At 35.4% G+C, this 12,602-nt stretch overlaps 1 protein-coding gene across 1 annotated transcript in view; it reads left to right on the top strand.

The window, feature by feature from the left end:
- Positions 1 to 12,602, top strand: part of ANK2 (ankyrin 2) — a gene marked incomplete at both ends in the record, with an annotated part of 175,923 nt that overhangs the window by 100,316 nt on the left and 63,005 nt on the right. The window contains 2 exons of the mRNA XM_079534109.1: positions 1,221 to 1,319; positions 6,712 to 6,784. Coding sequence (XP_079390235.1) covers positions 1,221 to 1,319; positions 6,712 to 6,784 — 172 coding nt within the window. The remainder of the gene's footprint in view (positions 1 to 1,220; positions 1,320 to 6,711; positions 6,785 to 12,602) is intronic.

Here is a 12,602-nt window from a genome sequence, read left to right as displayed (position 1 = left end):
TTGTTCTTTAATTCAAAATAATACAAAACAGTTCAAGGTGCAACTCTGTATGAAGAATCATGGAATACGCCCCTTCTCTCCACTCCCCAGGCTGAGTATTGCAGGTCCACAGACTGCCACATCACACAGAGCCATGTGACTTAGAGCAGCCTCTGCAGACACTTAAGCTGAACTGGCTGCCAGTCATGTTGGTTAGTTCTGCTGGGAAATTATACCCTCCAAAGAATTCTGAATGATTTAGCAAGTTTCTGATACTTGAAGTATTTTTATTTTTTTTGTGTGTGAGAAGGTTCATTAATCTTGCTTCCTGTTGTGTCTGGCTTTTTGCTACAGGGGAAATGCTTCTTGAAATAAATTACCATGGACTCTATTTTGAGGCAGTTTGAGTAGAATTTCAAATGCAGCGAGACAGATGGCAATCTTAATTACTGTTCATTTAAAATGAAAACTTACACTCTAGGTTCATAAATTTGAATTAATAATACTTATTCTCAACCTATTTTAATGTTCCGTGTGATGAGCTGGAGATAAATACGCCTAAACAATAACTGAATTACAATTTCAATGTGTGTTTACTGAATAGCATGTATCTAATAGGCATGTATACTGCAAATAAGTTTATTTAAATGGAAAACAGTTTCCAACCCCCAAGCCTTATATAGGTTTTCATGCTTGGTACATCATCAGCTTTTGTGTACTATTACAGCATGTAAAATTGAGTTGTAAAGAGGAATAGAATTGTATGTGGAGAATAGAGCCAGAATCTTGTATTCCTCAAAAAGGACTGCACCAGATAAAGCTTTAACAGTTTCAGCTAAAAGTGGAAGCCTAAGATTTTAATTTTTTTTTTTCTTCAGAAGAGTCTCTCTCATATAAAGCAGTTTATGCAAAATGAAACATGAACTTCTGCAGACGAGGCATTCTCTGCAGTAGAATTTGACCATCTAAGGGTTAAACCATAGCGCGCTTTTTTTTTAAATGTAGACTAGCAGGCGGATGTGTGTGTTGTGTTACCATGGTAACCAGAGCTATAGTCTTAAAGGAGTTGCAAAGACAGAGTCAGATGTAACAGTAAAAAAAAAAACAGTGATTTTCCTAGGCTGCGCCTTGTTTTGGATGGAAATGCTGGCTCATGCAGTGTTGAGAGTGATCTCATTGGTTCACATCACAATCCTCCCTCTCATTTCTCTCTCTCTCTTCCCTTCTCTTTTTCTCTTCAGAATGGTAACACTGCCTTAGCTATTGCTAGGCGTCTGGGATATATCTCAGTGGTCGATACGCTGAAGGTTGTTACGGAGGAGATTACTACCACCACAACTGTGAGTTTGTACATGCATTAAAATGTCTCTGTTTTTTATTCAGAATGTTGTCTTTCTCTTCTGTGCTCAGATTCTGCACAAACCTGTTTCTATTTTCTGGTCCAAGTCCCCCTTTCTGTTTGATTTTTGCAAAAGTGCTGTAGTGCTTTCAGTATGTCTTTTAAGCATGTAGAAGTATGTGCGATACATTAGGTTTTACTGAGCCAAATAACAGATTTTATGTGCATACAGATGGAAAACAACTATTCAGGGACTGAGTAAAACTTTTTTTTTTTCTGGAGATGGGTCTGAGCTGCAAACCCAAACTTTCCAGAAGTTTGTGAGCTGTTTAGATCCTTCTTGCCTCTCTGTTTGTCTTTTTACCTCTCCCTTTCAGTCTCTCCTCATGTTTCCATGTTTCTTCTAACACCTGCTGGGGCTTTAACATTGCAGCACACACACCATAGCAAGCTTCTTACTGTTTGGACTGTACCAGCCATGGATTGGTGCCAAGCTTAATGTTGTTCACTAGATGGCTCTGAATCACATCGATCATTTCTTTCACTCAAATGGATCCTGTTTTTCCAAAATATGGAGGATTTTTTCTGTATATGCTCAGTATTCTGTGTTCTTGGTAATCTGTATTTTGACTTCAGAGTTCATGAATAATAGATACTGAACATCAGCCAGATGGTACTGTTCCTTTAAGCCAGGAAAAACATACATTCTGACAATCTGGAAGGGGAGGGTTTTCTCTCCTTGGACTTCTACCTCCCATTTATGACTTTTTGCATTTAGGAAGGCAGAATGTCATAAATAGTGTATCATTTAAAAAATCAATTTTAATATATACTTCCATTACTGCATTTTATCTTGAAACCTTGTTATAGGATCATTGTTTTTGTTTTTTAAAGCAAGAAAAACTAGAAATTTAGAAAACATATCAGATCTAAGTGTCACCTAGGAGCTTACAGATGTGAAAATCCACAGATTACTGGTAACTTTATTACTTAAAAGATGCCACTACTCAATTAGGGAAAGGGCTAGGGGAAGAAAACCAAGCTGTTTTGTAAAAATACATCCATCCCACGAAAAAAAGGAAAATAATTTTGATTTTGCTGCATACTGACAACAAGTTCTACTGATATTTACTAAGGAAGATGGAATAAAAGCAGCGTGGCATAGGGTTACAAATGGAGTGAGCCATAATTTATTAATGACCTGCAAAAAACAAATCGAGTTAGGTTTGGACAAAGAATTCCAACATAGTTCTGGAAGTCTCTTAATAAAGATTGCGTGATGTCGTTAATACTTACGTTCTTATTTAATCATATAACATATCTCACATGTACATGCATAAGCACATACATATCTGTTCAAAGATTAAAAAAAAAAAACAACTAGATAAAACTTTTCAAGAAACATTAGCTCTGTTCTTGGGAGCAATTTTTTTATCCTCAGATGACACTTTGCTATTCTCTGTGCTGTCTTGTCACCACTTTCCATTCGTGCCTGATGAAAGTTGTAACGTCCTTTCTATTGTACGTTGCATAGCACTGTACAGCTTTGTACACTGTCATATACATATCATGTTTTGTAATAATAAGAATTCTGCTGTGAAAAGACAGCTGTGAGTTATTTACTTTAGGTAAATGTTTCTTTAAACTTAGAGAGTAGTGGACTTTTCAACCTATTACCAGATGCTTGAGGTCTATGATGGAATGAAACACTAAAACTTACTTGCATAGGTGACCTCTTAATACTTGCGTATGAGAGACATTTGAAATCTTATACTGTGTCTGTGCACAAAGCACCATTTTTAAAAGTCAGATGGGAACCCTCAATAAAATCAGCACATTTTTCAGAATTGAATTTGTCTCAATCTTACACCTTGGGGATATATAGAATCTAAACCACATTATTATTGATGATGATTATGTTGATTAAACATAATTTTGAACAAGTGCTATAAGGGAGGGATAAATAGCAGGTACTCTCAGGCACTCCCTGCAATAAAATTCTCCAGACAGTAAGGGTTAGCTGTTGCTAAACCAGAGCATGGCACTTAGAACTGAAAAAAAGGAACTGTCACCATAGCTACTTCATTCTGTAAGGTTGTAGTGGAGCGATGCATGGAGGATTTTAGAGAGGTTGGTTCTTTATTGATATTCAAGTCACTGGCATTTAAGATGAGGACAACATCTTGAGTGCCAATGGTGTAACTCTGAACAAGTTTTCTTGCTTACAGAAGTATCAGTGAACATGAATATAAAGGAATAGAGACAACACAGTGTATGTATTTTTACTTAGTCTAAAAATGGATAGGAAGTCGATCAGAATAAGCCAGGCTTTCAAAAGGTTTACTCTGCAATTAAGTTTGGGGTTATTTGTACAAATAGACATAAACTTCCCATGGACAAATTAATACATGAGGAGCTTTAGATTTTTAATGTTGTTCTGCTGTAGAGTAAGCAGTTGCTGAATGAGCATATAGTTTTATACACATACATCTGAATTATTCTACATGAATACAGTGGAAGTTTTAAATGCAGTAGCTTAAGTTGAGGTACGTAGTTGAATTCTTAGCGGTACCAAACAATGGTGATTTGAGAAATATGCACTGAGCAATTTGCAAAGTGGGCCATTCATGGGATTAGATGAGCATTTCTAATGTTGAGAGTATTTGACCTTTTTTTGACGTGTCCATAAATTAAACAAAATAATAATCTAGTGCTGTGAAAGATTTTCTCTAAACAAAAAATAAATTAATTCCCAGCTTCTGATGGGAATTTATGTAGCATTAATGATCCTATTGAATTAAGTGTTGCAGAAATGCCATTACAAAGCTTTTCTTCTGAAATATGCAAACACATCCACATTCATCGATTCACTTTTCCAGACCTTTTACTAGTTTTAAATTATGAAATAATGTTCTTATACTGAGGGGAAAATCAGGAAATAAAATATTGCTACTTCTTTGTCAATAATAAATAATAAAAATAATAATATCTGAGATTGTGCCTGTACAGGGGCCAGGATGCATCTAATTTCTGAATAAATTGATATTGTGATAAATAAACCTTAACTACTAGGGTCTGCAGATCTAAGTAAATACTAAGACAATATACCCAAGGTACATTTGATTTGATATTCTGTACATATAGCTTGTGACCTCTTGTGTTTATAGCATCCTTTCACTTCTGTATTCTTCTAATGAAATTGATTTTTTACCTAAGTTGAAGTGGGGAACCAAGTTTTCTTGAATAAATTTTGGTCATACAACAAACATACAAAATGAATATTTGTGACTCTTAGGCAGTACACTTTTTCCCCTTTTTTCAGAACCTGATAATCTCCTGATTTTGTTTGTCTGTTTTTCTGATTTTTCAGTTATTTTACATGAATAGCATACAGTATAGAATTTGTCTTACACTTAGATACAATTACAATGGCAATTAGAATGCTAATAAATTGGTACTTACATACGTATTAGTACTTTGCTTGAAAAATATACAGCCCATTTCACTTGGTTTATTTCTTTAGCACAGTGTCAGTGATTCCTCTCATATTTAGAATGAATTGTATTGTTGAAGAGACGAGGTCAGTGTCACATGAACAGCACCTTGCTCTGCACCTGTCACAACTGGTTTTGACACTCTAATGCCCTACCTGCTGCCTCTCCTTTCTGTCTGAGACGAGCTATGGCAATGCAAGGTGGGACATCAGATATATCAGTGGAGGCGTTTAGTGAATATAAACTATTTTTTCAATGTGGAGCATGTGTTACAAAAAGCAACAGAAATGAATGATTTAATGAATTGTGTGTAAGAATAAATTTAGGAAGCCTAATTGGGGTTTCCATTTGAAGCAAATGTCATTGACCTTTCCCTTTATCTCAAGAGGGTGAACTGAAAACTGCTGTCATTTTAAAATACGTTTTCAGAAATGTAAATCATACTCTTTAAACACATCTCCAGAGTAATCACAGTTGCTAAGTTAGTTAATTTTGGAAGTGTAGTATCTTAGAATAATCGAAAGTGCCATCTTTGTCAATTTGTTAGAAATACAGAAATCTGAGGCATAATTTGGAAAGATATGATAAGTTTGATGTCACTGGGCATTTTCCCAAAGTCGTGCTGCGTGAAGTCCTAAAGATTTGGCTGACATTAATTATCACACAGATTATATGCTCTTTCACTGCTTCTGCGTATAATGTTAATTTACGCTTGATAGAATACCATCCCCAATAGGGAGTGAAATATGACCTCAGAGGGAGTTCCACAAGACACCTGTACTCCTGACAATCCCCTCCATGCCAGATGGGCACATCTGCTGCTACATATCTTAAAGGGATGATGTGATTTCCCTCCGCAGTTCCTCAGTAAAGCTGTCTGACTGCAGATCTGGGTGGAGCTAGGGAAATATTTATTTTGCTGTTGTGACTAATGCTGTTCTGATCACTGCTGTTATTTAAGTCCCTGGCATTTTGTCTCCGGTATTGTAAACACGCTGAAGAATTTCCTTTAGACTACTTTCTTACACGTTTCACTTTTTACACTCTTATTAAATTCTTATCTCCTTCTCTAATGTCTGTCTTGGCACTAAAAGGGTGTCCCTATTCTTAATTCAGTGCCCATGAGCATCTTGTGTTTTCTTCTGGAAGTCATTTACGCAGATCAAATCATATTAAAAAACATCTTACAACATAACCTGCTCTGTTCTCTTGCACTTAAAATGTCCTTTCAGCTCTACTTGGTCCATGCTTGCCCTCTGCCACAAAATAAGAATTTCCAAAGAACTTTATTCTGCTGTGCATGCGATTTGGGGGAATATGCAGGATTTATTGAATGGATATAATTAATATGCAGTGTAGTCACTTTCAGGGGGAGAGGGAAGAAGGAAATGTTTCAAGTGATCTGTGTAGCTTGCTCACATCTTTTTTAGTTTAAAAATTTCACATCATTCATAACTTCATTTCCAAATGCTTTACTGTTTAATAATTTCCATATGCCACATGCAACTTTCTGAAACTCTTCTGTAGACATTACCTAACTCGTTTTAAAATCATCTTGGAAACATTGAACTGAATTGTTCTGCATGCAGCACTTATAAATAAATTTGCTCAGAGCTTGTTTTTTTTTCCACTTTTCTCTCTAATCAGCTCAATATCTTTTGTTTTGTGTGTTGTACTTTTCTGACAGAGCCTTATACAAATGTTAACAAATGTTACCTTATACAGTACTGAGAACAGAAACTTCTAAAATAATGATGAAGAATAATGTTAAGGGGATGGGAATCATTATAAAGTGTCTCAGCAGGTCCTACTGCTGCTGCTGTTGAAATATTCTATGATAATATTATTTGCTACTTCTTTTGGTGTTTAATTTGAGGATTAAAGGTTCTGTCTTTGCAGACTGTAACAGAGAAACACAAGCTAAATGTACCCGAAACAATGACTGAGGTCCTGGATGTTTCAGATGAAGAAGGTGAGCAACTTTGCTAAGTTTCTATTCCATATCACTTATGCCACCTGTAATATAGGCGTAGGATAGCTGCTTAAGTACTTGGACATCTTCATTTAGCAGTGCTTGATGATCTTATGTAACAACTTTTTTTTTATGATGTAGTCATTATGGCATTTGAATAAGGAAGCCAAAAATCAACCCAAGCCAGAATCCTGTTTCATTTTCACAAAAACAAACAAACAAAAAACAACACCCTTACCATCTTATCTGAACCAAATCAGCAAATGAGAACATTTCTTGACATTTTAAAATTTAAATGTAATGCTCTTCTAAAGTAGAATTTGGCCTTCTCGTAAAGAGGAATTTAAGCAGTAAATATTTTGGCTCGCTGCCACTTATTTCAGATACATTTAACTAGGTATTTTGTTTAATTGGAAACATGCATGTTAGAAGATGCATAAGGTGGAAGGTGAGGAGTTTGTTCCCTAGAGGGGAGCATTTGGCACACGCAAGTCACAGATGGATATGCCATGACATAAAGTAAGAACATACTAATAACTTGGCACTTTGATCCCGGACGTTGCTGTGTGTGCAGACAAGAGGCATATGTTGTATCGCTTAGCTAAGTTCCCAAAAACTTTCTGTGAACTTCTGTAGGGACTGATAAAGTACTGTGGTTTTAAACAGAACAGAACTAAGGAAATAACTTAAAAATGTCCCTGATGAATGGCAGCTTACAAATTTTAATCACCATAGCATCTCATGAATGCACATCTTCTTGCAAAAAAAGTAATTCTAAGTTCTTTTTGATGATTAATATTATTAACTAATATTATAGTATCTTACGTATGACATTTCATTGTTGCTATTACTGTTATTATTCTTTTGTATAAATAATTTGTAGAGTGACAATATTTCGAAAAATCCGAAGGTATTAGGAACACAAATTGAAGGTGTTGGTTGGTTGGTTTTGTTTCTTTTCTTCTTACAAAGAGCACAAATCTGCTTGTGCTTGTTCTAAATTGTACTGGACGTTAATGGCATTCAGATTCCTAAACTCCTCATATTATTCTGAGAATTATGCTGATTAGTGAGTTACATTCTTGAGAAAATACTGCTCCAGATACCATTTGTTTACTTATTTTTTAAAAATGCTTGCAAAACTTCAAGTGAAAGGAACTATGTATAATTTTTTTAATACTGAAGACCTGTAGCATCGCGTTCACTTTGATTTCATTTCCTCTCATACTTGTGAACTACTCTCTAGCCATCTTAAATCTGGAAAGCATAGTGTGTTTTTCTGCTTCTGCAGAATTCATATTTAGGGCATTCTTTTTTCTCAAGTGAATTTATATGTTGCACAGCCTTTAAACACTCTGATGATGAACGCTTCAGTGATGGTGATGTATATAATGGCACAGGTGTCATTAGCAGAAATTCATGGAGTAAGAATTACAAACTTTCTCTCTTTGTTTGACTTGGTGTGTTTGTTTTTTGTGCAACAAAATGTTGCTTAGTCTGGGTTCCTAACACTGCTCCTTTTTGTTACTTTTAAAAAATGTGTCTTGGTGTGTGTTTCCTGAAAGGTGGGAGGAAGAAGAGAAACCAGAAAACCCAAGATTTATTACCTGTATTTTCAGTTAGTTGGCAGAAATTACTGTGGCCGTGCAGCATGACTAATGCTCTCCAGTGCTTTAAATTAACATTCTCTGCTTTCTGTTACTCTGTGACACATACTGTTTGTCAGTAGCCAGCTGATACCATAGAAGTACTTTGGCATGTTGCCTCTCAAGCCTGTGCTGAGCACTTGTACTGATGAGCACCTCTGTGATCCTGCTGTGGGTTGCCAGGCAGGTTTCCAGAGTTAAAGCTCTTCATGCCATTGTCCTTGTAAAAACAGTTTCTAGAGGCAAAACACCAAGGATGTTGCAAAAATTGGTAATGTGGATGGTATTTATCACAAGAGCATAAAATATCTGGGGGCTATTTGGAGAACTTCTTAAACAAAGAAGATGAACCTTTTAGTGATTACGTAGTCTTTCTCAGAGGCTAGCAAAAGGTTTCTGTAATACTTGTTCTTGACAGCTTTCAAGTGGCACAACATATTCTGAAATAAATTAATATGACAGAATAAACCTGTCAGCTGTAATCATACAATGATGAAGTTGAATGCAACAAGACTATTGGAGCAAATAAATATTTCAGATCCCCTTGTGGAACCTCTTTATCATGGGTGATAAGAATTCTGCATTTTGCCTGGGAAACAGTTGTTTTCTGTGGTTGGTATACTTTTACATTAGCAGTGCAGCATTCCTACTCCTAAAATCCAATCTTAGCATGAAATAAAGAACCATATAGCCTATCAAACAGTTTGGCATGTAATTATTTTCACATATCACTTTCACATTTAGCACTTTGCACTGTTACTTGCAATTGTTTACCTTTTACTGTACCTTAACATGGTCTTCCCTTTTCCCCTTTGAACACAACAAGGTGATATTTTTATTTTAAATTGCTTTTGATTTGATTTTTTTAAAATTAGATTATTGTTTTTTTTTTTTAATGTTGTGTCAAAGTACAGAAGCAGGTGTGCCTTGTTATGAATACACACATGCACATGTGGCTTTTTGCTGCTACTTTCAGTGTATTGTATTCAACCACGAAGAATGTTTATGGATAATCATACATTGTTATTTGCTTGACACTGCCCAGAGTCATAACAATCAATGTAAAACAATCAATGTTGGTGAAGATCATGCCTGATCATGAAGGGAAAAAAGAAGGAAAGAAGGAAAGGTTAAGAATATGGTTCTCCTCAAGAATTAGGACAGCAGTTCAGATTCTTATAGGTGTAGATGTTAAGTGATATGATTCCTGAAACCTGTGTCTGTGCCAGAAGAGTTGCCTTGCATGGATACAGGGGTAAAGGAAAGAAATGTGCATTTTTATCACTGTATGTGGTTTTGTCATTTGTCTGTATTACTACAGTGTGTAGTTTCTTTAAAACTGTTGCCACAAAGGAAGTAATTTGTACTTGATGTGTCCATACAGCGGTAAAGGACAATTGCTGCAAAATATCATTTAAAGTGTATTTGAGTGAAATCTGCAGATTTATTGAAAGTAAGCACATGCAGATGTTTCTGTTAGGACTGAGCCAGTGCAGACACACTGTGAAATCTACGTTTACCTTTTTTTTCTTCATACGTTAATATTGTATTGAGGAGCATGTTGCTGCTTGTCTGTACTCACTTCTTATATTACTTTAATGGCAAAAGAACTTCATGGACTACATGATTTACCTTTGTGATGCCCATCTGAGACAGAACAAGAAGTGTAGCTCTCCATTTGGAACTTGCAGTACTGACCAGTAAAATAGTTATTGAAGAGCTCTTGTTTATGTCTATCTGGATTTCCTTATCTCCAATTCAGTTTTCAATCCTATTAACTTCTAACAGCTTTGGTTTCACTGTCCCTTTGAGAATAAGTTCATAGGTGTAACCACACATTTCTACATCGTCTTTTATGTCAGCACAAATATTTCAGCGTGTAGTTCTGACAAGCTATTTTTTTTTGGACAGACTATTCTGCAGGCAGAATGGAGTAGAAAAGGTGAAATAGAAGGTGAGATACTATTGTAGCAATAACATGCCGGAGGAGGCAGTTCACACTGCACAGATCTTAATTGTGATCTTTCAATTGCGGAAAAGGTTTAGACAAGAATTGAGCAAGCTATCATGTGAAAATAATCAATGTAGTCTCAAAAATGAGATGGAATCTTAATAGCCAAATTTAAAGCATCCCTCTTAAGAGGAGTGCTTGTCTGAAGGTTGGTAAAGATTTATCACAGTGCCTGGTTGAGACACGAAGTGTTGTGTTGTAACTTTGTATTTCTTGGAAAAATAAAACAACCTACAAGTAATAATCTTAAAAATAAGGTCAGTGAGACATTAAATTTGTTAAAGTGCTCCTAAAAATAGAAATAGCATCATGTCCTTAAATGATTTAAAAGATTAAATATAAATACGTACAGTAGTGACAAAAAAGGTTTTTTTTCTTTTTTTTTCTTACATGGTATTGTTGACATTATTTATTTATAATATATTTTTTATCCTTCTACCTGAGCAAAAGGAACATTTCCTTATTTATTTAGCCTCTGTGTATCAGACGTGCTAATGAAACAGCAAATTTGAGAATTGGTTGCCTTTTTTTGTCTGCATCTTGTCAATGCAAAAGATTCTCAGTATGATAGTAAGGTGATCAGTTTTTCTCCTGTAGCTTTATTGATATTATTCCTAGGAGCTGTAAAGAAAAAAAAAAAACACAACAAAGACTTATTTGGATTTGTCCATTGAAATCTTTCAGACAGAATATAGCTTTTTTTAGTAGCTGGTATTGTCATTACAGAGGAATTAAACTTGCTTTTGTTAGGATAGAATCTGCTAAAGATTGCTCACTTGTCAACATTTTAGCAATGAAAAATTGGAGTTTGTGGGTAGGTTGCAAAAATGTTGGCAAGTTTTAAAGAAACTGGTATTCTTAATTTGCTTCGATGTTATTGACAGAAAATAGAATTAACCAAATTAGCAGAGAAATCTGCAGGCGTGACCGAAAGTACAGACACATTTTTTTGTGCAAAGAAGGAATAATGCATGTGCATGACTGGAGGACAGTACTGTATTTACTTATAGATTCTGTTCTAAATCATTATGTATGAGCAATGTTGAGCACTGAATTATTTTCTTCAGAGACTGAAGTTAGAGAAAGACCTACAATAGATTCTTAATTGAAGTGTATCTTAATCAGCATGTTAAAAAGGGAAAATGTATTTTTGACTGGTATTTCCCATCTGATCTAAATATGTCTTTAAAGCTACTGGATGTTATTGCTACTCATCACTGACAGAAACCAGCTGCTTTTACATTTACATTAATCTTAATTAGCTAAATATTTTCCCAAGCAGAGTAATATTACCCATTCTGTGCATAGCGGATATCTAGGTTGGCTGTTCCTTCTGGAATGAGATTGGCTGTGAAAAGTGACTTGGGTATCAGTATATAACATTTTACAAATCTTTTAAGAACTGCTACATATGAGAGAGGTACTTGCCATATGAATTTCACAAAGGCAAAATGAGCGAGTATTTTATATCTCTCTTAAGAAGGAAAAGACCTTTGGTCTTTTCACTTCAACAAGTGTAAAATTTTGGTCACAGATGCCCATACAACTAGGGCAAGCTTTCCTTGCTTAGTGTCTGGTGTGTTTCATGTTGTGAGAAAATTTACTATTTCACAGACAGATGTACACTGCATTTTCTTCTTTCATGAGAATAAAGCATTACTCTGGTGGAAAAAACAAACAAAAAAACCCCACAACTAAATCACTTCTCTGTCACTTTCTCCAATGTGTTCTTTTAGTAGTATTTTCTCCTCAGAATTCTTTATGGGGTTTGGTTTGTTACTCTTCTTGTAAACCATGCAAGGAACTCATTCAAGTCCCCAGTTGACTGTATATTACATGGTAGCCCCACCACACCTCAGGCTTGTCATCATGCCGGTTAATATCTATGACCTTCCAAGGTTTCTGTGGCTTAGAGAGGTGGGAATAGCTTGTCTCAGTTCCAAAAAGACAGTACTTTTATTCTTTGTTACCTAGATCCAACATAACAGCTTTACAAATACCATAACTATTAGCTCTTGTAATTCAGGGAAGCTCCAAGAGTGTGGGAGCCATTAAATAGAGAACTTACTTTAGGAAACTGGAGGTGTCCAAGGCAAGTGTCAGGGAAATTATGTTATGCATTTCTTTTAAGAAGCTTACATCAGGGCTTAATATTGCATTA

The sequence above is a fragment of the Tetrao urogallus genome (assembly GCF_951394365.1).
Source record: "Tetrao urogallus genome assembly, chromosome: 4".
Classification (NCBI taxonomy): Eukaryota; Metazoa; Chordata; class Aves; order Galliformes; family Phasianidae; genus Tetrao; species Tetrao urogallus.
Note: the sequence above shows the minus strand (reverse complement) of the source record. Positions and strands in the feature narration are given on the sequence as shown.